The 26,480-nt window shown below is 40.6% G+C and overlaps 1 protein-coding gene across 10 annotated transcripts in view; it reads left to right on the top strand.

Annotated features, from left to right (window-relative positions):
• MYO1B (myosin IB) overlaps positions 1–26,480 on the top strand; it is a 166,508-nt gene that overhangs the window by 99,517 nt on the left and 40,511 nt on the right. For all 10 annotated transcript variants that reach the window (XM_090144302.1, XM_090144299.1, XM_090144297.1 and 7 more), the window contains 7 exons: positions 11,693–11,787; positions 14,651–14,755; positions 17,570–17,616; positions 19,490–19,553; positions 24,912–25,010; positions 25,381–25,484; positions 25,961–26,108. In XM_090144302.1, coding sequence (XP_090000428.1) covers positions 11,693–11,787; positions 14,651–14,755; positions 17,570–17,616; positions 19,490–19,553; positions 24,912–25,010; positions 25,381–25,484; positions 25,961–26,108 — 662 coding nt within the window. The remainder of the gene's footprint in view (positions 1–11,692; positions 11,788–14,650; positions 14,756–17,569; positions 17,617–19,489; positions 19,554–24,911; positions 25,011–25,380; positions 25,485–25,960; positions 26,109–26,480) is intronic.

Below are 26,480 nucleotides of genomic sequence, written 5' to 3'. Positions count from 1 at the left end.
TCTCATTTGCTTTGTGTTTCCTCAGCAGCATCTGTAAGAGCACCCAATGCTTTCAGTGACGCTACTTAAAACTTAATTGCAGGTTTGGGGTGGTGCTTTAGTGCCCTTTGGAAGCTTGAGTGAGGCTGCAGACATGTTTTGAATAGGCAGCCAAACACAAGTTCTGGGAGAGGGTGCTTCTGGTCAGATGGTTTTGGATGATGGTGTATCTGTTAAAAATCAATCAAGGACTTTAAATTTTAATGTTTGATTCCTCTCTAAATTCACTGCTGCTGTTATGACACCATGTAATGCTCCTGGAATGCTTGTTTTCCCAGTCTGTGGCTATTTGCATAGCTGCAATGGGAAGTTTACCAAGCTCTTTATTTATGCATCTACTTATTTCCCCAGTGTTTTGTTACTCTTTCTTTTTGTTTTTATCTACAAGGCAGGATCAAGCTTGTCTCTGACTCGACAGCGCAGAGGATAACATTTCAGCGCTCCAACCATTAGCTGCTTGATTTGTGCAGTCCTTACCTTTCTGTTCTGCTCTTCCAGTTGATGTAATTACCCTTTCAGTTGATGTAATTGCCGTTTTGCTTACCTTGTGGGTAGCCTAGACATGAGAGAGAACAAAGCTGTCTACCTTGCTAATTTACATTGCCTTCCACTGGTGACAAAGGCAGCTTCTGGAATCTTCAAAGTGACAGCAATGGGAATTAAACACTTCATCATATCACTTATTTGTAGCTGCTGTGCCATATCACTTTCCTACTAGGAACAGGTTTGCTTTACGGGTTTGCCGAGATGTTGCTTGCATTTCCCATCTTGGCTACCAGCAGGTAACACAAAACATGACTTTCTGCTCCCCATCCCAGGCTGAAGCTCTTCAACTTCTTGCTTTAGAACTGCAAATTACTTTAAGCTGGGGGACAAAAAGAATGTGGCAACGGTACTGCTAGCCACAAGTTGTAAGCTACTAAGTTAAAAGCTTTCAGATACTTAGAGGCATAAGTTCTTGCAGGCAGGTTCTGAAAATGGCTTGTCTTTACATGGGATGCAGATACGGAGACGTCAACTTGATGCCACGGCAAGTTAACAAGGAACTTAATTAGATTCCCTATTTTGATTGTCATCGTGTTAATAATTCTTGGGGAAAATCATTTTAATGCTGATATCTGAATTACACTGACAATAGGCAAAATTTGCTTTTAGCTATTCAAGTCAGGACTGTTTTGAGCCCATGTAAGCAGCAAATATAGAAGTTACAGTTTTGCTTCTGGCTTTTTTTGCTGGTATTCCAGAACTGCATGCCTTCAGAAATGCTGAGGTTACAGTAACTCTTTCTTTCCTCCTTGATTTAAAGCAAATATTTTTGACTGAGGGAATGATGAAGTCCTAGATAGTTGTTGCCTGTACATAAAACTAAGCCATCCCCATAGCCATCAATGTTTTAAGGTACACAATAGCACATTTTATTTGCTGAAGGAGAAGGGTGGTGGGGTGAGCGCCTGGGTCATAGTTTGATGTCCTCCATTGACCAAGCATGTCTATTTTATTATTTCCTTCTCTGCTATTCCTTTCCTAAACTCCTTTTCTCTCCTGGCAAGCTTTTTACTCCTTACAGATTTTGTTCACCTTGCAGTATCCCTTTTGTGCAGCCAGGTTGTTCTTATTCCTAATAATTTCTGAATTCTCCAGAAATTTGGTCTTTGGACTTGCTCATGTGGCTCAGCAGAGTGTCTGTTTCTAAAAAGATTTATAGGCAGGGAAGGTGATCACTTCAAAGGTTAGTTGGCAAAATTAACTGCTGGGCAGGGAAGGAGCATCCACGGCTGACAGAAATCATAAATAACAATTAGGGAGGACTGCCTGTACCTAATTTTTATACCCATATTAGGAATGAGTTGAAAGCAAAAAGGGAAAGGGGAAAACCTGCATAAAGCATTGCAGTCTTATTTTGGAAGGGGTCAGGCTTATGACTCTTGACCTCTCTAGAGAGGCAGTGCTGGATGTGGCAAATTTGTGGATGTCAGTCCCTCAAGCGTATAGATGAAATGGGGATGAAAGATCACATTTGTATCACGGGTCAGAAGGATTTCATGCCTGAGAAGGACCTATTGCATTGCAGGCTGTGGGCCTGCACCTCCTGTGGGAGCACGATGCCCTGACAGTTCTGCAGTCCAGAGAAAGTGGATGTTTGAGGAAGGCCCTTGTGATGTGTCCATCCCAAAATGGCCATCTCATTTTTTGAAGAGCGTTTTGGAAAAGATTTGTAAGGCTTAGAATGCAAGAGAAGATTTCTCTTGCACACAACGATACTTTCAGCTTTTTCCTGAAATCCAAGCAAGGTTGGTTGGATAGCATATTATGCAGCCAGCTGACCCGAGTGCTGCAGAGGTGAAGGCGGTCTTACTGACACAAATAGCATCGGGTCGTGTGAGATTTTGTAATGTTGCATAGCAACACAGAAACGGGTTTAGAGCAGTTGTGCATTGTAAGGAGGCTCAGAAAATATATGCAACACCTGAGCAGTACAAACAGCCAGGAAAGCATGAGGATGAATGTATGAATGTACAGATGAAAGTTGTGTTTATTTTAATTTCTAAAATGGTTGAGAGCGGCATTAAGGCTGGATTACACAGTTGGATGTGATGACCCTTTTCTGCCATCCTTTTTGTCTGAACTGTTGGTAGCATCATGGAGGCTGGTCACAAGAGCAGTGCCCACATGGCCTGTGTGCTCCTGGAGAAGCCTGCAAAACATGCAAGGAGTGAGTGCCTGGAAAGCTATGAGTTTGTAAGGGATGCTCTTAACTGCAGATCTGTTCCAGATGCTTTTGTAACTCCCTCGTTGCCATCATGGTGTACAAAGGAAAATAATGTAAGGGGTTCCTTTGTGAACTAAGTGCTGGCTTAGAGCCTCAGCAAAATAGCTTTGTTTTTAGTGCTGTTTTCAAATATTTATCCGTACCTCCGTACACAGCACACTTTCACATTTCATTTCAGTCATGTTGAGAATTAAGAATTAAATGGTTTTAGTCATCTGTAGCAATCTCTTTTTTTTTTTTTTTTTTTAATGTGAGTGCATTTGTCATAGTCTGTGTTTATTTGTAAACGTAAGAACACACAGGTTTTGGCTAGGTCGTGTTCGAGCCAAGATCAGTAATAATAAGCCTTACTGTACGTTGGCTATTTGGAGATGTGTGTTAATGTTCCAATAGTCTAACATATTGACAATTTTTTTGCTAGGCCCCATTTCTCCCATTTTCCTGGCACTAGATCTACCAGCTAGAGCTCCTATTGTGCCATTTGTATATTTAGAATATAAAGTGCTGATATTTCAAAAAACATCAATTCATACTGTCACATAAAGTCAGATCCTGCTAATTCACACGAAAGACTTGGGAATCCATCCAGTGTTACTGGCTGAATTTGGGAGAATGAAATGAGCCCTTCATTAAATAGAGGAAAGGCCCTGCAGTAATTTCTCAGATTTGTAACGCAGTTCTTCAAGTCTGTCTACACAGTTGCTTTTGAATCTCCTTTCAGTATTGCAACTAGTTCCCTTTCCAATTTCTCGTGTGCACATCTACGCAAGAAATCAGACCAACCTTTTGTCTGCTCCTTAATAGAACAGAGTTTTTCCCATTAGTAAATTGACTGATGGAGTGGTAGGACTTGGATATGAGAGCACTTGTAACCACTTTAAGCATCTGTCAGTGTAACTGTGTTTTAAAGGAGGTTCTTCTAGCTTCACTTTTGATTGAAACGTTGGGACTTTCTGTACACCGGAATGACAAATTCTGAAGGCTGTTGCCTTTCATTTTTGAAATCCAGACTTACAAGTGAGGGCAGGTAGAGACCCTATTAGGAATGAGTGAAATTCCAGTTTATACATAGTCTGTACATGGATCTAAATTTACATTTTGCTTTTCCTAGACTGGCAGCATGGTGCTCTCAACAACTGGGATTTCAAACTGCAATTAACAACAGCTGTCGTTCTTTCATTGGAAATGTCTCATTGTGCTTAGTGGTGTTTTTTTTTTTCTTTCTTTCTTTTTTTTTTTTAGCAATTTATAACACATCAGTAAAGGCCCATCTGCTATGCTGGGGGCTTTTGTCATCAGTTTAGATACTACATAAATAAGGCTAATGTTAAAAGCCTTGAAACTTGAGCAAAATTCGAGCTCTCCTACTGCTTTCAAAGGCCCTTTTTCCATTCCTTCTCCTTCTGCCTGTGACTATATCCAAAAGGCTTTGATTTCTGCAGCTCAGAGTACATCATGGTTAATGCAGTTTGGATTACTAAAGATAAACTTTTTCATGTTACGAGTTAGGAAATATGCAGTCTTAATATTTACTGTCTAGCACACTGCATAATCTTTCCCTTATGTTTTGGATAGATAGGAGAGCTGGGACTGGGGTTTACAAATAGAGGTCTGAACAACAAAAGACAGTTTAATTGTGGTCTCTTCTGTAAGTTAGTTCAAATCTGTATTTCTCTTGTGTACACAGTTTCCTTCTCTCTACCACTGAAATGTTTTTTATTTGGTAAACCCTGTATGAGGTTCAGAGTGGAGCTGACCAGAATGGCTCCAAAATGATTTTCAGTGAGGATGTGCCGGAGCTCATCAGCTCTCAGGACTTGAGGTGTGCTTCAATCCTTGCCCTGCCCAGGAGTTCCCAAGTGATGCCTCCTTCAGGAAAGGACCTTTGTTTAGCCGTGATCTTTAAAATCCATCATCTCTTAAAGCCATGGTTTACAAATGAGGAAGAATTGTTTCTCAGCCACTTAAGTCAGGGTGAGTTACGGTTTTATTTGAGCACTTTTAGCACACTATTCACATGGTGCAACAATGCATCCAAACTCGTCTTGTTTTGCAGAAAAATAATTGTTTTATGTAAAATATGGCCACAGCTGGCACACACCGAATATTTGGTTTCCAGACAAGTTCTGTATTAGGTATAGAAATTAATTCCATTTTTGCAAGCCTAAGCTCATGGATTGCAAAGCTTCAGAACATCCACCAAGAAGAAATAAACTGCAGGAAAAACACTGCATCTATAACTAAAGGTATTTTTAGATAAAAGAACATAAACACTTTCTGTACTTCCTTTCAAATATTTAAGAGCTCAATAAAATCATTATTGTTTTGTAAATGCGGGTGCCCTTTTCCCCCCAGGAAACTTAAAATCCTGCATGCATGTTGTTGCAAACTGGTTTGCTGCAGGTCTGCGGTGTCCTCCCTGTAATGGTGCAGGATCTGGCTGTCTGCCTGGCTAACACAGCCTGGTACTGGGGTGGGAGATGCTCTGGGTCAGGACCTCTTCTGGTCAGGGCCTTGGAACTGGGAGTTACCCGTTCTTCTGGATCCGTGGGAGAGTGATGGCTATGGGCATCCAGCTAGCTGATGTCATTTCTAGGAACGGGACTATTTGAGAGGGAAGCCAAGCCCAGCTGCTCAGCTGAAAAGTTCATGGTGTGGAGATATTTGCCTTTTTTCTTTCTTTGGTTTAAATAAATATTCCCTTTTGCTGACAGTAGGAACCTGCTCCAAATTGTAGTTCATTGTTTTAATTTCCTTCTGTATGCAAGCCATGCCCCAGATTGTACCTGCTGTATACTGGGGACTGCAAGCGTGCGTTTAACTGGTATGCTATAGGGCTTTTCCCAGTTAACAGACATTAACAGGACCCTGGATTGTCCTTCTGATTTATTTATCAGCAGTGATGCAGTGATTTGCCATTGGATTTCCATGTTACTATGGAGAGCCACTGCAGTGGCAGTTTGCTAGCTCATAGGACCAAGCTGTTGAATGGGATGTGGATGTGGTTATTGAGGTTGTTACTGTGCTGCAATTTAAAGGGAGGATCTGTCATATGTTCTGGATTAGAAAGAGGTGCAGTTATCTTTGTCTTCAGAGTCCTTTTGTCCGGTGGCTGAAGGGAGGTAACATCGCAGCTGGCTTGTAGGCTCCTTGTGCTTGCTGCTTTTCCATCACAGTACTGTGCAGCCCTGAAGGGATCCTTAAGATGTTGTTGAAGTAGGCAGACAATCATATGCTGTGTTTACATCTTCTGTGTACGGTGCAGGGGAAAGACCATTGCTCGTTTTCCAAAAAAAGGCATCTTTTCAACCATCACAGAGCAAAAAGGAGATGATCAAAACCAAGAAGGATGCATCCTGCTGGCTTGCAGGGGAAACGTGTCCTGTCCCCAGGGAGGGGAAGGGACTGAGCTGCCCAGCTGGGCCAGTGCTATGTTTGAAGTGTGCCTGAGAGCTGCTGCATCCTGAGGAAGAAGGGATCTCTAGAGAGCATTAGAGGATGTATATTACATTCCCAGTTCACTGGAACAGAAAATGTCTCTGGTTCAGCATTAGACTGTGTTTTAAAGTGCTTTACTTTGAAAATCAAGAGTGGTTTTGTCTGTCCCTTTCTCCTGTCCTTTCCATAGAGTCTAGCTGCTCCTCACAAATAGCCAGGCTGATTTACTCAGCTCTGGGCTTTGTTCTGTGTCTCAGAACATCACAGCTGCCAGCATGAATAGCCAAGTGGGAAAGGAAATGCAGGAGCTATGCTTCCCTGTGTATATTAGCCACATAGTATTGTTGATAAAACAATTTTCTGTCCTCGCTGGGAAAACAAAGTAGGCTTAAAGATGCAGAAGCATTCAGAAGAGGAGAAAAGCCTTTCCATCTGTCTTAGTGCACCTCTTTATCCTGGTGCTTAAGCTCATTTCATTTTTCCCCTGACTCAAAGAGCAGCTGCTCGCCTGTGCGGGGCTGTCCCAGGCGCTGCTCCATCAGCTGCTGCTCCATTCAGGCCGTGGCAGGCTGACAGCCTCCTCTCCCCACGTGTGTCAAAGGGGCTGACAGGAGGAACCTTGTAATTATAGAAAATGGGGCCACGCTTGTTATCTGTGGGGCAATTTGATTAAACAGTTCTGTGCTATGAGCTAACGATGCCAATAATCTCTTATAGTTGTTTTTCCCCAGTGGTGTTTTTTTCACTGGGCTTTGGTGGGACTTGGGGGGGGGGGAATGTGATGAATAGTGGTGATTTACAGTGTAAAGCCTGAAAGCTTTCTATAAAATGTGCTTCCATTTCTCCTGTCCCTGGTTATTGGTTCCTTTTTATATGCATACATCAGGACCAACCAGTCTGATGCATTTCCTCAACTCCCTGTGAGAGGAGGAGACTGCTTTGTTGTCATCCTGTCACAGAGCACTTCTGTGCACTCGTAAAGGAAAGGAACATAAAAAATACCCTTCTCCGTTAGACTTTGCAGAAAGACATATGTTACATTTGATGTGAAGTTCACATTAAACAGTATGTAAAATCCAAATTTTGCTGTAGCTCTTTTTTAGTGCAGCATAGTGTGTACTTTGCAATGCTAACGTGCTGTCATGTGGTGTATACCCTGCCAACGTGTTTGGAGACAGCTGGGTAGAAATGAAGTGGTCCTGGGGAATGGAAGGGCCAAAAAGGAAGGCCTTCTGAGTTTTCTTCGAAAGCAGTGATAGGGCTGGCAGGCCAGGATTGACCAGTGGATGCTTTAAGAAGGGGACTGACTGAGAGGGGAAAGCAACCACCAGCAAAGATGAGACAGAGACAGTGGCTTTCATGCCTGAGTTTTTGGCTTCAAGGAAGATAGTGATGGAAGAGGGCAAAGTTTTTGCTTCGCATGTGAGCCTTGCTGTGGACTGACCCCACTGTTCTGTTAGAGCAGAGGAGATGCTGCCCGAGCCTCTTGGAAACCCTTCTTTGCTGCTTCCCTCCATGTCCACGTTTTAGGGTTTGGACTAGTGATTCTGTGTGATTCTCTGCAGACTCATCAGCCCATCTGGAGTGGTGTGGCCAAAGGAACGGGTGCTATAAAAAGGCAGAGCCTGTGACTGGTGTAGGTGTGGGTGCCATTTTGACTTCAAACTGCTTCTATACTTAAATCTCAGCTAAAAGAGAACTCCAGTAAATAGTTCTGCGTTTATTGTGGTAGGAGAGTGTTGTCATCTCTCGTAAAAACCTAAAAATCAAAGGAGAGTTTATTATAAGGTATGGGAAACGACACTGCTGACACACTCACCATTTAATTCAAAACATATGGGTTATAACTACTTCTTAAATTATGAACTATTTTGAAAATTTTGCTTGGGCTCCGTAATTGTGAGGTGGGTCAGAGCACAGAATGTGGCCTAAAGCTGCAGCTGTAGAAGTTGGCTTCCAGAGCTGCGCCTCTTCACATTGCTGAAAGGCAGAGGGGAGAGGGATTCTTTGCTGTCTCCAGATCATTAAAATATGTTAAGCTCAAATGGCCTTAAATGAGATTATTTAATGTGTTTGTAATAAATAAGGAGTAGCGTGACGTAACGTTTTTGGAAGAAGTGGAATTTAAACAAAGGGACTTGAAGCTTTTTTAATGCAAAGACAGAAGAAGATAATAAATATGAAGGACTGTGAAGCAGTGCTGTGCCACTAAAGTTGACATGACAAATGTGTTGTTCTCTCCTTTTCTTTGAAATAAAGTTATTTGTTCAGGCTCTGATGTAAATGTGCCTAATGCTGTTTATGCAATGCCAGCAAGACAAAGCAGCCTTATATGCTGTTATTTATACACTCTTTGCCTTCTCAAATTGAATTGTTGGAGCAGTGGTTGAAACGTCAGAGGTAAGTTTTAGGCAACTTCTAATAAGCACCTCTGCGAAACTTCTCTAAAATGAGTTGACTTCTTTCTTTCTTCTGTCTGGAGTGGAGGATATCTGATACAGTTGTGGAACTTCTGCTTAGGTGGGTTGTGTAGAAGAGTGGAGTAAAAGCGAATGTATGCCCAGCATCCCTGGCTGGGTTGGGGCAGACCAGGGCTGGCTGGAGTCCCGCTCTCTCCCCAGCTTCTCCTGTCTCTTTGTAGCACTTAATTTTCTGTTTCTTTGCTGAGGAAGGAGAAAAGGCACAATTTGGTGCTCTTGACTGTGCAGGCAGAGTTAATAAATACATCAAGCACCAAAATAAATTTTGATGGGGGCTGCTGGGAAACTAGAAATTTGGTGAATTAGAAATGATGAATGGTTTCTAATCTGATTAACTCATAGCTCAGTATATCAGCAGAGAGAAAACTTTCTCGGTGCTTGACGCTGACTTCATTTTCTGCCAGGAAAGCTGTTCCAGCAATGAAATAGTAGTTGATGGCTGGGATTGTCTGAAGGACAGCAGGCAAGGAGCGAGCCACCCAGCCTGCAGGTCTGAGAGCACCACAGAGCCTCACCTTCCAGCCAAACCCATGGCTCCATGGCACTGCCATTACTGGCCTCACACACGGCCCGTGAATGCTCATTGCACTTACATTTCTTTCCTCTGTATCTCACTGCTTTATTTTTCCTTGCAAAAAGGATGGTGATTAAAGTTACGTGGATGTGTGCTGGGATGAGCCTGTCTGAATGCCCTGCATTGTGCTCTTCAGTTCACAAGTATATCTGCAGCAGCGTTCAGCAAATATTATTCATTTCCTAAATATATCCTGTAAGAGAGTCTGGTAAAGTGTTATTGCTACTGTAGCTTGGATTCGGGTCAGTAAAGCAGATGCCAGAAATTGTGTCATGGTCTCTCAGCAGCAGAAGAGTCTTTTTTTTTTCTTCTAGTTCTCCAGTGTGTTGGCCATGGCACAGGCTGACTTTGTTGTAATGCTAAAAACATTACAGCCTGCTACTTTCTTGTAAACACATTTTCACCTCTGGTTGAACTACTGCATTGAAATGCTTCAATCACCACAACGGTAGTAAGCTTTGAGAGATCAGTTTTAATTCTGGTTCAGTGGGAAATGTATCAAAAGGAGTAGTGACCTCTCTTTGTGCATGGTAGACGCGTTGCCCAGCTGTGTAGGGAGAATTGCAGTTTAGGGTCTGAGACACCATAAGCTGTAAGGAAAGCAATGGAGGAGCCCTGGTACAGAAAAGAGGATGGGAGGAATACAGAGTGGGGAATCGATGGCATGAGCATCACTGGCAGGAGCTAGGGAGGAAAGGCAGGGATGATGTTCATAAGAATGGAGGCAGAAGGTGTTCATGACCTGTTTTCCAATCTTCTTGGTACACTGCTCACCTGGTGTGCTGGGCTCTTGCTGGATGGCTGAGCTCAGAACATGATGCAGCTTTAAAAAGAAAAGAGAGATGAGTCTAAATAGCGATAAAGGATGAGGGAGTACAGAGTGTTTCGTGTGCACCTGGTAAAAAACTGGGGAAGTATGACATTCTCCTGAAACCATTGAGGAGGAGAAACCAGAAGGAAGAACTGCCTGAGCTCAAGGGGCAATGTTCGCTAGTGAAAAAGTAGATATGAACTGATTTGAGCATACACAGGTTTAATGTTTGAAGCTTTTGAGCCGTAGCAGTAGTGTCTCTGAAGAAGCTGAGCATGGATCACTTTGCCCATGCTAACCATAGCTAGTTTCATGTCAAAGAGCTTGCTTTTTTCAGAAAGCTGTGGTTTCCTGTGAAAACTCTGCATGGCTACATTATGCAAAACCAAGATGTGGTATCTCTGCAGTTGTCAGCAGAATGCAAAGCTCCTGAGCTGCTATAGAATAACTTTCTAAAAGATGCATCAAATCTGTAACCATTATGTATTTCATGTTATTTGCTGTTTTGGAACCGTGGTTTGTTTGCTGTAAATAATGAACTATATCCGATTTGAAACATATACCAACACATCATTTTATGAGGAACAGCCATCAAACATGAATGGATGTTTATTTCATGTAAAACTATGCCTTGTTTTGCTAGCAGATTTGCTAGCATATTTCTTGAATTTGCTTAGTGTTGTAAGTGTGCCCTGTTATTTGGATTTTGCTTTTACATCTTTTTGTAGATGATGCTTAAGTTTTTGCAATGAGTTCTTGTGCTGCATCCAGGATGCCTTGTTCCATGAGCTGGAAAATGCAGTTGAACCAAAGTCAATGCTACTCTTTCTCTGGCTTAAAATGACAACTGAGGAAAACCAAAATATAAGAAACACATTTGCATTTCTCCAAAATACATGTTGCTGCATGGCAACTAAGCACGTTTGGATCCAAATTGCGGCCCAGGAGTTTCAGACTTGCAATGTTCTGTGTTCCATAGAAAGATATTTTTGGTGTAGGAAAGCTGCTAATTCTTACAATATTCTTTAATTTCACAGTATGGCTTCACCCTTAGCGTGCTAAGAACACATTTACTGGGAAACACTTCTGCATATTTGTGCAGAAATCCAATAATACCCCCCAATGCTTAAAATGCTCAATACTTTTTCAGGTTCAGAGATGTCTTCATACTTGTCAGAGTAGAAATTGAAGCTTATGATACTGTTAGTGTTAAGGATTCTCCTGTTTCCTTTCTCTAAACGTCTTCAGAAGGGACATGTCCCATTGCATTGACGTTTTGCTTATTCAAGAATGTGACCTAAATTTCCCTCGAACTTCATCAGTTTGAGTTTTCTATCTGCATAAAAACCCGTAGGACAGATTTTACTTCCCCTTTCCTGGGGAAAAGCCTGAAAAAAACAATGAGCCAAAGTATCCATTTTGCTTCTGTGGGTCTTTTATTCTGGAAATCGAAAGCCTTTGCTCTTACAGAACTCTCTGCTTGAATATTTTATTTTTTTCTGCATGGACGTGAAGGACAAATCATACTTGTTGTTGCTATCTGTTATATCTCATTCTTAATTGGCTCTTTTCTCTTGCAGCTTTGCTTTGTCAGATGAAGCGTATCGATCTTTAAGAGACCAGGACAAAGACCAGTGCATTCTTATTACAGGAGAGAGTGGAGCTGGAAAAACAGGTAATAAACGGCTTTGACCTCATTCAGAAGCATTCACAATTGTCTGTTGCAAAGTGATGCTGGAAGCTGTAAGAGCTGAGAGGTACTGATGTGTTTTTGTGTCAGGCCATTGTAGAAAATGAATGCGGTCATGCATGTCGCTATAAGGCTGATCTTCCCTAAACTCGTGTTTTTCCGTGCTGTCACCATGATGTAATCCTGTCACGTGTTAATGAGGTGTTGCTGTCACTGTGCAAAGTCATGCTGTGGTGATGCTAGTTTGCAATAGAGCATTGCAAGGGCCGAAAATCTTCAGGTTCTCCCCTGAAAAACATTGAAGGCAGTGACAACTGAATGCTTTTGCTCTTCTACACTGGAAGGCAAACCTTTGATCCTTTTGCATGTCTTTTAATAAATATTTGCGTTTGTGATGGAATGCATCTTTTCCCAAGGAAAATTCATACCAACAGCTGATTACCTTGGAAATCTCATCAGTCTTTTGCCTGTTGTGCAACAGTGTGAAGCATGGGCTTCATCTTTGGAGTGTTGAGATAAGCCTTTGGCTTCTGTTTTGTTCATGAGTGATATCTTGTTCTCCTTTGTCTGATCAGTGGCAGCCAGTTAAATTGTCTTGAAATCTTCTAATTTAATCCTTTTCTTCCAGTTCAATGGCGTGAAAACATCTGTGTGTTCAATAAGAGTATATATTAAAAAAGCAAGTTCTTGTTAATATGATTATTGTGGATTCTGTCTGGGATTTCACACATCAGAAAAGAGTTCTCTACCAAAACTGTTTAATTTTTTATTTCCTCAGGTTCAGTAAGTTCTCAAACAGCTGAAGGGCACTTTTATTAATGTATTTATTCAACTGAAGGGTGTAGGAGTGGTTGAGTTTCTGAACTTCTCTATTTGTAAAGAGAGTTCTGGTAGGTGCAGATTTCTATATGGATTTGGACTGTGTTCTGTAATTTTCATAGCTGTATGGGACATGATATGAGTTACTCCTTCTTTATAAAGGTAAGTACTGAATAGCATAAGAGCATGATTTGAAATTCAAGTCAATAATGAACTCAGAATTTGTGATATTCTCTCTTTAATATTTGATGTAATGGTGGATGCTGTAGTGGAGCGGATAGCTGAGGACTTAAGTTTTCAACGCAAAGAAAAAAGAGGATAGTGGAGAAATTCATCAAGCTGAAGAAACAGATTTGGTAGTACGGATGCAATATAACACTTTTAGAACGTATGGTTTTGGTAGCCTGAACATTTGGTGTCTTTGGGCTGAGAGAATTGAAACTGAACTGTTGTCACTTGTTTTCTTTAATTTGTTCAGGTTTTACTCTTGTTTCACTGTGTGTTTATATCGGTAATTGATAGTAACAGTAACACTGTGCAAGAGAACATGGAACTCTACCAAGATGAGTAGCATATTTAAGTGCTGTTAGATGCTAAGTTGATGATTCACTTCCTCACGTCTTCATTCAGCGAAGTAGAGTTCCTAATAAAGGAAGTGGCATTTATTCTGTCTTTCAGTGATGTTCAAAGCCTATCTTAAGGCCATTGTATTCTTATGGTATATTATTTTATGATAGCTTATTTGCTGCTTCAGTGCTTTTTTTCTCTCTTTGACTGAGTTGCTCTCCTTAGAGGTTTTGACTGCTTTAGCAAGTATTTCATATCGAACTGTTTGGTAACTCCAAGCTCTGAAGGAAAGGGATTTTTAGAAAAGACAGCTGGGCTTGAGCAGTTGTGTGGTTAAGGGAGATGGGAGTCTACATGGACAGCACTGGTTTCTGCTTGCTTGTTTCCTGTGTCACAGTCTTGCTCTGTTTTCTTTCCAGTGTAGAATAGACATTTAATACTGGCAAACCAGCTTGATTAAATAGGGAAGAATCAAATCCGAGGGATAACTTGTTTGTCAGTTCTTTCCTGAAATGAAACCCTTAAATTTGTAACAGATCTCTGAATAGCAAGTAATGTTTTTTTTTATGGCAATTGGGTTGAGTTGATAGGGATTCCAGCTGTTAGTCATTACACTGTATATCAGCTGACATTGCCTCAAATTTCACTATCTTACATCATACTGAACTTCACAGATTCTGTTTATAAACAGAGTCCTTTCTCAGCTGCTCTTTGTCCAAACCAAGAAAGACATGAGGGTTGGATGGATTTTTTCCTTCAGAAATCTTCATGTCTGTTTGGGTGAACGGCATCCTTACAAACCCGGTCCAAAAACTGTTCCAGACTTCCTTAAAAGTTTATACCTTCTAATTAGTTCCATTGCTTAAATGAAGTCTTTACTTTCTCTAAACCTTATACTTTGAAACTCGCTGCATAATGTTATGTGATGTTGAACTGCAGTTATTTATTTACTTGTAGCTTACTTCAGAGTTGTAATTACATATGTATAGCGTTGCATGTTGTGTGCTTACATCTGTGCTGTTGTATATCTGGTGGAATAAACTCGTTGAATTTTGCATCTTGAAAGTGCTTGGGCCTAGTTTTTCAGGCTAAAACCTTCAGATTCCGACTAAGCATTCCATCATGTTAACTAGAGATGGTTTTCTTTCCTAAGTGACTGCCTCTCACTAAGGCTAAACGGAGAAGTAGCTGCAGTGTGCTGTATCCAGCAGTGGCTTCTTTAGCATGGATGTGCTCTAGGTATTTAAGTCAATGGGGGTTCTGATGTCGTGGCGTGGCTCTTGAGGCGTGGTGAGCTCCTTTGTCTTTCCCAGACTATCCACCAAGAGAGAAGAAAAGTGAAATAATATATGCCTATGATTCTAGCCTCGTATGGTGAAAATAGGATGGAGATCAGTCTCCAAATGACCTTATGACCAATTGCCAATACTTACTGTGGTTTTCTTTTTCTCTTCCTGTACAGAGGCAAGCAAGCTTGTCATGTCATATGTAGCTGCTGTGTGTGGCAAGGGGGCAGAGGTTAACCAAGTGAAAGAACAACTTCTGCAGTCAAATCCTGTTCTTGAAGGTATGTTTCTCATGAGCATGCACTACTCTAAATATCAGCTTCCCTGATGAGCTGGCTTTGAAATCACTACCCACTGTTGTTTTGTACGTACTCGGTTTCCGAAACTGTAGGAGGTGAATTCTGTGAAGACAGTCACACAAAGTTGTTTGGTTACAGAGAGATCTTCTTAAAAATGGAATTTTTTCCTCAGGAAGTAAGAGCTTAGGAAGTTAGGTCATATTTCCCATACTCCTCAGGCAGCTCTCTCAGGGCATACCCTTTCCTAACCCTGGCTTGATGATGCTTGACTGTATCAAGAGATTTAACTTCAGTTTAGTCCCTCTGATTCATTTCCTTCCAGCTTATATTATCATAGGCCCTAGTAAACAAACATTGTCTGCAAAGCATTATTTTTCTTTCAGGAAAAAAAAAAAAAGTGAAGAAATGGATGTTAGGAAAAACTAACCTAATCCACAAAGATGCCCGTTATTCTCTAGAACTTATTGTTCCCTGTGTATGGTGTCTGGTGTCTCTGTTAGCTTGTCTTCCTGACAGCTGCCTTTCCTGCTCTCCTATGAAGGACTTTGTGATTGTCTGGGTTTTTGTTTTTTAATTAGTCGATTTGAAGTGGTTGGCTGCCAGAAACAGGATCTTCATTTTTCCTGGAGATAGGATATGTGATCCTCAAAGCACGCAGTTTTATTCTATTGTCTAATAATTGCCTTCAGAAGTGCCTTGGTTATTGTGGGCTTATTCAAGTCTATTGTGTTAAGTCCTGGTGTGGGTTTTGCCACAGTTCTCTGAGCTATTGTGATGCTGAGACAAATTCTCATAACTGCTGTACAAAGAAGCTGTGCTATGGCTATAGAACGCACAGTGTTTGCCAGACTGTTGAGTGTCAACATTTTATTTATTGCGTAGCTATCTATACATAAATGTAAGGGTTTGTATTCTATAGGGAGCAAGTATTCATTACATGAGTAGGAACAGAAAAAAATAATCAAAAAAGGGAAGAGTAAGCAAAAGCATGCTGAGAGCACTGGGATGGGTAAAATGTGATCATGAACTATACACAAAACACAAGTTGCAAGCAAAGACTTACAGCAAAAGATAAAACGTTTATATTTAAAGACTTCTAAAAATGCAGGGTAAGCCCTTCTTGGTGATTGGATCTGTTCCCCTTAACTCTGAATGGAGGGCTGCAATGTTCTGTGGTTTGGGGGTTCACAGAGAAGAGCGATATTGCTCTGATCCCCGGAAGGCAGGCTTCAGATGTAGACAGAAATAGTATAAGTAGTGTGATGGCTTTTCTTGCCAAAGCGAAGTTGCTCCCCAGAGACTGCCAAATTTATTGGATTTCATGTTAGCTCGCAAATCTTTGTTTTAATGCAGGAAGAATACTGTAAGCTCACAGAAAAGTGCTATATCATTTAAAGGTATTCTTTGTTCTGCTTGGTGCGGTGGTAAAAGCTTCTATAGCTTTTTGGACCAGGAGGCTGCTGAGCAAGCCTGGCTGCTTATATACATTTTAGACAGGAATTAAGCATTTGTGGTTAGATTTGTTTTTCTTTGGTTACGTAGATCAGTTTCAGTCTAGCTGCAGTGCAAGAAAATGACATAAATGTTAAATGTGCATAATTTATCTTACGGGAATTTTCTATTATTTTTTTTTTTTAGAAAAAACTACTAGAAAGTCACTACTGTAAATTAACTTTCAGAAACAATGAACTTAAGGGAAAACTGAGGAACGTGTCTCATGCTTTATAAAGGAATGCTTGTGTTTGATTCCGTGTGGTTATAAATGACTCTACTGTTCAGCACTGTGTTTAAGAAAATGCAGCTCAGAGATTTGGTTGTTGAAAAGATGATTTATTGCAGGCATAAAGATTTTAAAAACAATTCCTTCACTTATCCTTAGCCTTCAGGAGCAAGAAACTTTTCCTTTTGGCTTCAGTTCTTTGATCAAGAATAAGTCTACTCATGCAAGTTTGTTGAAGCCTAAAAGAATGAATTTATTTCTATCCAAATAACACCGACTTGGTTTGATCTTTGAAGATATGTACGCTATATAAATAAATACTGGGAGTAAATAAAGGCTCCTGTTGCAGTAGGAGTGCTGTAATTAATAAAGCAGGAGACGCGCTCCTGGTTGACTCACCGAGCTTTGAGAATGTATGAGCTTGAATGTCCTCTGGTCCTGTGTGTTTTCTGAGCTGGTGGCTGCCCATCTGAATATAGCCCTAGGAAGCCACTTCTCAGAGAGATTGCTCTGCCGGGAAGCTTGAACTGAAGAGGTTAAAACCAAGCTTTATTCAAAAAGCTAGCTTAGGTCAAACTGAAGAAAGTGTTTCAAACTCTTATAAATCAGACTCCATCTTTTATAATTTTCTGTACTGCTAGATAACGTTGATTTCTTTCTCTGAAGTGAAGAGAATGTACAATTTCCTATATAAAAAATTATTTTCGTCATCACTTTTTAAATTTGAAGATTCAAACTCAAGATTCACTTCAATCCAGGTGTGATTTTGTCTTGAAATAATTTGACCTTGTATGCTTTTCTTTCATTTTCTTTCATCAACATAACTGCTTTCTTTCATTCTCTTTCATCAACACAACTGCTTTGGACTTCCATAGGTGTTTTCCCAATTGAGAGAACGTCACGCTTGGTCTATCTTGAGTGAGTGTTATTAATGCAGTGAGTGGTGTATTATTTCTCAAAAGTCTAGGATTCTTTTAAATGTATAAAAAGTCGTAGATGTTATAGTATTTTAAAGATATGTTTTGTTTTGTTTTTAATTGATAGATGTGGTCTTATTTGTTCTTCTCTTTTGCCAGCTTTTGGAAATGCCAAAACTGTGAGGAATGACAACTCTTCTAGATTTGTAAGTATTTTCTGCAAGGCTAATTTGAATTCCTTATAGGGGAGAGCATGCTGTGTTGTCAGCAGTTTTTATACCTTGTATCGGCCATCAAGTCATCTGTAAGGAGTGAATGAATCATTTGGAGAGAACATTCCTGTAGTTGTCCAAGGACCCTGCTGCCTGGAGAGTGCTAGTGATCAGGAACAATCAGTATGCCATTCTGTACGTTGTAGCACGTCCTCCTGCCCAAATGTCTTCCTAGTGTAAATACCGCATTCAGACACGTTTTTGAAAGATGTATCACCTATTTGTCAGAAGTCTTGTTGGTTTCTGATGTGGGCATAGACATCTATTTAGAATCAAAGGGAAGCAAGCAAAAAAAAATTGAAATTTAGGATCCGACAGTCTGTCGGTGAATGAAAACGTAACTGCGGTCACTGCCCTGCTTGTGAACAGAGCAAGGGGTGCGCACTGTGGGCCCTGCACATGGCCGCAGAGGCAAGGTCAGGGCTGAAATTTGAGGCACTGCAGGACAATTTTTTGGATAAAAAGGGTAGAAAACATGCAGCTGTCAGAGATGAGGTCCTGCAGGCAGGAGGAAGAGAGCCGTCAGAGAGAAGAGGCGGCGTTTGCAAGCGAGAGTCTTTCCAGGACAAAGTGCAACTGAGAAGGATTTCGCCTTTCAAGTCCTTGCTTATAAACACAAAGCTAAAAATACTTCCAGAAACAGCCAGCTGGCCCAGTCCTTGGGAAATTAAGATTTAATTATCTGATTTAATTCTTTATCTCGAAAATTTGAATCAGCTCAGAATTAACTTCAAACAAGAAAGTACAAGTATTGTCCTGTCTCATCTGTTTCAGCTGCCAGCAGGAGAAGAATGGAGTTTCAGTAGGAACGTAATAAGCCAAACTTGACAAAATAGACAGCAAATTTAAAAATATCTTAGAGGCAGTCAGTGTGATGTTCTTGATTTTCATGTTCTGTAATTAAAACAAGATATCTCTTCCTAAACACAGTAAGGCAGGATAAACACAAGGCTTCTCCTTTCAAGATTGTTTTTATCCTCTGATCTCACCAGTGAGATCATTTCTGTGCGAGGCTTGGGGAGCTGGATTGAATTCCTACCAGCACTCTTTATCTTCCTAAACTTCCTTGCTGAGTTGAGCTGTGCTTGTAGCATGGCTCAGCCCATTCCATCGTTGCTAAATGTAGCTGTTACTGTGATAGGTGCTCATTGTACGAACTGAAACGATGCAAAGAGCAGCGCGAAGCGGAAAATGTCATGCAGAAGTCAAGGCAACGCACTGCGTCAGTATGGCTGCAAATGAAGTGGCTTTTGTGGTGACAGCCTGCTAATTGTTGCCTCTGGTCTCCTGAGTTACAAAGCAAAGAGTTCAATGGGAAAAACCCATCACTTGCACAGGGCAGGCACGCAGAGCTGGACAGACATCCACAGTAAAGTGGTAATTGCTGCTGCTGCTCCTGAGCGCCAATCTGAGTGCTCAGGAGGTTTGGCATGGAGCAAATATGTCTGCTTGGACATCCATTCTTCCTTTAATAAGTGTGGTAACGCCTACACAACCACAAGCACTGTTGGGTGGGGGTAGTGTTCTGCTGAATGTTTGTGCAGCTTGCTTTTTGTTGAGGAAACAAAAAAATGACTGGGTTGCACGAGCCCTATTAAAGCAGTTGCCTTGAGAATCTCTGTCTGTGCAAATAGCAAAATTAGAAGCTTTGAATCATTTTCGGGCTTTTATAATTTGGTGTTGTGCACAGGAGGTTGCATTTTGCTCTTTTAACGTGTAGAATGACTGAGGAACTTATAAAAATGTCTCCAAAATATCTGTTTCTTTTTAACAGAACTTATATTCTTAAACTATGTTGCTTTTGCAGGGGAAATACATGGATATTGAGTTTGATTTCAAGGGTGATCCACTTGGAGGAGTTATAAGCAACTGTGAGTATTGCTCTTGATATCAGCATATTTAACAGCTAAAAATGTTTTGTTCAAAAAGGAAGACAGTTAATTATTGAAATAAATAGCAGCATTTTTCTGACTGAATCTCATTATGTGATAAATTAAGCTTTTTAATTTTGTTGTTTTGGTGATGAGTATATGAGAGTAAGTAAAGAGAAACTCAAGAAAGAAATGTGAATGATAAATTTTAGAGGGCAATAAGCAGAGTGCATGGGTCTGTATGTTGGCTCTGAATGGATTAAATGTGTCTGAGGCATATTTCATATACTTGGATCCCTGGGCTCGGCTGTGTGACTTGATTTGATAAGTTATATATTGATGGTAGGTGATGTTGGTGATGGTCTGTTTTGTAATCTAGAAGTCACACAAAGAATGCTGAAGATCAGAATGGAATGAGAGTGCTTTCTTGAAATCAAAGCATTCTAATGCTTCTAATGCTAGTTTTAGCATACCTCACTATGATGATTTATAACTAGATAAAAGCTCAGTGTGAAAGAGCATAAAAACCTGTTGAGTTTATGAAGGGAAAGGTAGCCCTGGGTTTCAGAATCATAGAATCACAAGGTTGGAAAAGACTTCCAAGATCATCTAGTCCAATCATTCGACTACTACCAATATTTCCACGCTAAACCAAAGTTTTATTACTGGAAGTGAGGCTGCTGCTCTGACAGACCCTTTAGCCATCTATCTGCTGGGAAGAAAGAAACCATTAACTGAGTGCCAATTCAAGATGCCTTGATTTGCTTTTCTTTCTAGAGCTTAAGTGCAGTTTTGTTGGTTGGTGTCTTTTAAGAAGCTGTTCTTTTGTGCTATGTAAAGCTATGCTTGTTTGTTTTCCTTATTTCTCAAAAAGGGCACTGAGTGATTGTACTAGGCGTCACTGACCTGGCCTCGGCCTCTCTCCCTGCTCAGCCAAATTCATCTCTCTTTCTAAAGCCTTCTGACCCCAGTGCCATTTTCCTGGTTGTGAAACAATTAGTCTGCCAGGCTCAACTGGTGAACTCTCGGTTATAACATAAACTTCTAAAAACATCATGAAGAATTACACACACGAGCATCTTGTGATGCTATAAACTTGAAGCTCAGAGCAGTTCACTCTTTGAGCATTTATGGCTATCTGTTAACGCTGACATTTGACAATCAATGCAATTAGAGGCCAAATGTACTCAGTGCATTCTTCTGTAATTAAATGTGGACAAAGTGTAGTCATCAGTAATTTAATCTGCACAAAAAGAAATCAGCAGGCTAGCTGTGGTTTTGTGTTTGTTTTATAACTTCGCATTCAAAATAGAAAAATAAAGATAAATAAAAATGAATTCTGCTTTGCAGACTGGACATTCAGCGATTTGTCTTTGAAAACACCGTGCTGAGTCATCTAATTAAAATATTGTGTCATATTAAAAGGCGATCCAAATAGTTACTGTATTGTTTATCTGCCTTCTAAATCATAGCAGATTGTAATTATGGCATTGCATCTAATTATCTGCTGTGATGATGTATGTAATCAAGGGCAGACTTATTTTTTGATCTTCTTAAAAGATAGCTATTTTAGGTATTCTCTCTCTCTTCTCAAGTTTATGAAGTATCTGATAGCGAGAAGAGGAATACTGAATTTAAAAAATAAAGCCTTTATGTGTAGACCTTATTGTGAAAAAGATGCTACTGACTGGACCACAAAGTACCCTATGCTAACACTGGATGTCACAGTTAAATACTGTGCTCCTGTGGCTGGGTGTTAATGTAAACCACCTTGAAGTTCACAGTTTCATCATGCAGCCAGCTCATTTAAAACTTGGTTTCAGTTATGTACAGTGTTAACACAAACGCGTTGCCCTACCTTGTATTTTTCCACACTTCTAATGCCTGCAGCATTGTACTGATTTGGACAAGAAATGTTTCTGTTGTGAGATATTGTCATTCATGATTTATTGGGGGCTTAAATTCTTCTACACCACTTACAATTTACTCTGGTTGTAGTCAAATTTAGGATTTGCCATCTTAATTTGTAAAGCTGTGCTGAAGTTTCCTATCCTTAAAAGGGAAAGGGTGATTAGTTTGTTAATAAATATTCCTCACTTTCTGACCATTTGTTGGTTCAGTGTTAACATCATGTGAAGATGATATCATAATATTTTGATTAAACTTTATTAGTTGAATCTGATGAGCTTGATTCCCAAACACCTATGAAGTTGATGGGCTTTTTGGGTCATGGCGTATGTCACTGAGCTGCATTTTATACTGGAAAGCAGACCTGTTGAATATCTGGATTATTTTGATGGCAAGAAGGCTAATGAAAACACATCACTAATTTTATCAGGGTGCTAAAAATTAACAGAGACCGGTCAGTCTGCCAGTCACCCTTCATGTTGTGAAAGATGCTATCTTGACCTTCCTTTGAGTGATTCCTGTGCCCTCAGTGAGCTCTTGATCTGTAATGACAAGGATTCACCTACAAGTGAACCTTTCATGAGCTGGAGCTAGAGGACGAAATTACCATGACAATGCTTGCTGCCTGTATATCGTGTCCAGTTTGCAGTGAACAGAAACATCCCCTGGCTTTAGTGGCAGCTGGTAGATCTGAAATGGTTATGTGCCGTAAATGGAGGGGTAAATCTTTTCAGTTAAGTCAGAATGTGGATAGTAAAGTGGAAGAGACTGTAATGGAAGAGTTTTGTAAGGTCTATTAAGATAGGCCCAGCATGTTCCCAAACTGAAGATCATTTTATGTTTGGACAGTGTAAAATATATACGGACTCATTAAAGGTACATTACGTAGTTGCTTCTGCGTGCACTGATTTGTAAGGCATTCACATGATGTACAAGTATAAAATAAAAGAAACCAAGAGTGGAAAATTTGAGATGAACGTGATTTATGCAGTCGTTAAGTATATGACTTCAGCTGGGAATTTTTTTTTTCCGCTGTAAACTAGACAGGAGTGTAGGTAAGAGTTCAGTAGTATTGCACTTGTTTGACTCTACAAAAACATAATCATTGAGTCATGAGGATGAAGTAAGCCACAGGAGCTAGCAAGTCTGAATCCTCTGAGTCTTCCTTTTCTGCCAATTTTCTGTGAAGGCCCCAGCATTTCCAGCAAGGTAAATGGCATCTGCATTGTCTCAGTGAAGTATGTGTACCTTCCCATGCTGCATGGTGTGTATGGGTACCACTGCTACAGACAGTGCTCTTCTGAATGCTTGTGTGCTCACAGACTTTTCCCACAGTGCTTGTGGGCAAAGGCAGTTGGAGGGCTGTGTAATTCTCTTGCTTTCACCTGGGAGTCATATTGTGGAAATAAAATACAGAACCCTTCAGCACTCGACTTAGTTTTCCTTTCATTAAAACTGCCATGTTAATAGGAATGGGAACATAAGAAAGAGAATAATAGCTCCCCCCCCCGCTCCTTGTTGTAGAAGATAAGCAGTAGCTTATCTAGCTGTAACACACAGCTTCATCCACGTGTCTATCTTGTTCCTAAGACGATATTTGTGAGTGTACATTCCTAGAATCATCAGCAAAGACTGTCAAGTTCATGGAGTGCAACCATCAGCCCAACCTACCAACCACCATGTCCCTTAGTGCCACCCTCCAGCAGTGTGTAATGCACACTGCACATAGGACGTGCTCTGTTTCTCTTGTGCCTCTTGATGTGTACACTAATTGTTTTGTCTGAAATAGCTTTTTGTGGTACATTCCAACATGTTTCACATGGGCACTTGTTCGGACCTTTTCTAAAGCGGGGATCTTAAAATATCTTACCCAGAATATCTGCAAGCTTTACATTTCCACATTTCACCTGGGATTCCCTGCTGAAACGTATCTAGATTTTTAGCATGATGTGATCTTTCCTAATCCACGTAAGCCCTCCAGTGATTTAATGATTAACAAGCAGATAACAGCGGTGTATGTGAAATACAGTGTATATAATGCCTGCTTTTGAGAAGCTGTTTTTAACCAGCACAGACAATGAATGCATCTTTAAAAAGAATTGATAGCTGCTGCTTTGTTAGGTAAATACCCAACTTTGTCAGCAACTGTTTCTGGAGCTTTTTTCCTCAATTACAAAGGCAAGCAGCCGATGGAGTACTGGGACTTTGGAAAGCTGGCTGTTAATTAGTAACCTCCTTGCTTCTAAAAATATATTATATAAATAAAGTAAACCACAGGGGAAAATCCAAGACAGCTATCCGTATAGCATAACATGTTAAATTCAACATCTGCTTAAGAAAACTTTTTTATATCTGTGGAAGGCATGCATGTAAACTAGAAGGAGGCTTACATTTAATATTTCTCCAGGATGTGTAGCTAAGCTTTTATGACAGCTTTGGAGTCAATTTATATATAGAATGTTTTTCAACACAGCTAAGCCAAACCACTTTGCAAACTGCATCACTTCAATATCCTTTGAAAACACAGCCGTTTCCTGAAGTGTGTGCAGCCACTGCAGGAGCTGAAGTTGTTTATTTCTTTGAGATTAAAGTTGGCTGCCATCTGTTCCAACACTTAACTCGAGAAGTTGTACAGCCAGCGTGACTCGGTGCTGCCTTACCTTCACCGTTCCTTCCTCATTCCCAGCATTACCACTTGGAGGGGAACGTGCTTCTCCTTTGGGCTGTGAATTAAAATTGAGAGAGTTGGGTTAGGCACGGGATGGCTCTGAGCTCCAGCCACGCCTCAGTGAGGAGAGCTCCAACTTCAGGGATGGAAAGGTGGTACTCCAGCTGCTGATGAAACTTCTGATGTCTGATCTTTGCCTTTGCAATGGAGCATCACACCAGGTGTTGGTTGTCTGTGAGTTAAAATTAAAAAAAGTCCTTAACTTGGAAAAGCACAAGGGCACACCTGTACCCCACCCATCGTAACGTCAAGATGGAACTGCTGGTGGTGTGGGACAGCTTCTTGCTTGAGTATACCTGTACTTTGTCTTTGGGCATGGAAAGAAACTAGGGCTATTGAGTTATAGAAACACAAACGTTTTTTCAAAAAGGTCCAGAGTTTGTGGTCACACAGTGCACGCAACAATGCTGCAGATTAACCTTCACTCAGATGTGCAGCTCTGAGTGCACATCTGAGCTCCAAAGCCGCTTCCTTTGGTACCCAAAATGCTGCTCTCAGGCAGTGGTGCTACGCTGGCTGCTGGCCATTGTGCACATCACCCTCCACGAGCTGAGTTTTCTCAGTAATTTGCAGACTGCAGCATTTGCAGGTGCAGTGGGCCTTGCATATTTTTTTCTTATTCACTGGTGATCACAGAAAGAAGAAAAGTGGGCCAATATATTCATATGAAAGTGTTTTGCTAAACCTTTCCCTGACCTGTGAGGTTTTGTTTGTTTGCCTAGATCTGCTGGAGAAGTCTCGTGTTGTTAAGCAGCCAAGAGGTGAAAGAAACTTTCATATTTTCTATCAGATCCTGTCTGGTGCATCGGAAGACTTCCTCTGTAAGTGTGACACTTGTGCCTTTTTCAGATACAGTTCCTTAATGGACCATTCCGTGCATGTCTTGTTTTCTGGGAAATGCAGTATGCTTTCATTTTTCAAATTATTGTTGTCATGTTATTAGCAGTAGCAATTCCTGCAGTAAATGTATAGTTTGATGTTTTCCAGACACCTGAGTCAGAATGGAAGACATTGAAATGTCTTCTAGACAAAGAAGGCAGCCTATTCTTAACCAAACCTCTTATAATTGAAAGATCCCTAAAGAAAACTTAATGTTTTAAATAAAAATCATTCTTGACAATACTGACTCTGGGGACAAAAGAGCTGCTAGCAAGCATGCTGTTACAATGGTATTTTTATTTGATTTATTAGGCAAACTCAAGCTGGAGCGGGACTTCAGCAGATACAACTACCTGGGCCTGGACTCTGCCAGAGTGAATGGAGTGGATGATGCTGCAAACTTCAGAACAGTTCGGGTAAGGAATAACAGGGGCTGGGTGTAAACCCCAAAGTACTCAACAGAAGTGCAGAGTTGTCCTGCCTGCAGTTTGGCTGTTTGCTCTGGGCAGTGCTGGCAGGGTCATCTTTGAGTCGTTTGAGGGTTGTTGTAGAAATGTTTCTAAAAGTTACTGTCTTTTTGAGCAACAGTATGCACTTGAGAAGACAGCAGTATCTCTTTGTTTGATTATGGATAGTTTGGTTGGATTATAAACTTAAGTGACTAAAAAAATACTGCTTTCAAAAATCCATGAACTGTTCTCAGCAGTCTGATATGGATCCTAGAAGTGGGCTAGACTAATATGCCAGCTCAATTACCAAACCCTCTGTAACCCTTTATACTACAAATGTACTTATCTATAAAACATTTCTAATTTCTGCTAATGCTTCTGCAAGTATGATCTGTTTGAATGTAGTTTCTTTTATCTCCTAACATTATCTGTTTCCTTTCCAGAACGCCATGCAGATTGTTGGTTTCATGGATCATGAAACACAGTCTGTTTTTGAAGTGGTGGCAGCAGTTCTGAAATTGGGAAACATTGAGTTTAAGCCTGAATCTCGTGTCAACGGCTTAGATGAAAGTAAAATCAAAGATAAAAATGGTAAGATGAGGTTAGCGTTGGGAAGAAAAGCATTGATTTGTCTGAAGTTCATTATGGATTTTGTAATTTCTGTAGGTATACAGTATTGTAGAATCATCAAATCATTAAGGTTGGAAAACACCACTAAGATATTTAGTCCAACCATCAGCCCATCACCACTATGTGCACTAACCATCTCCTTCAGTGCCACATCTCCATGTTTCTTGTACACTTCCAGGGTCAGTGGCTCTACCACCTCCCTGGGCAGCCCGTGCCAGTGCCTCACCACTCCTTCTGAGAAGAATTTCTTCCTAGTACCCAAACTGAACCTCCCATGGCCCAACTTAAGGCTGTTATCTCTCGTCCTATCACTGATTGCTTCCAAAACTCACC

Source organism: Phasianus colchicus, chromosome 7 (assembly GCF_987193195.1).
Source record: "Phasianus colchicus chromosome 7, bPhaCol1.hap1.1, whole genome shotgun sequence".
NCBI lineage: Eukaryota > Metazoa > Chordata > Aves > Galliformes > Phasianidae > Phasianus > Phasianus colchicus.
This window is presented reverse-complemented; position numbering and strand designations above follow the sequence as displayed.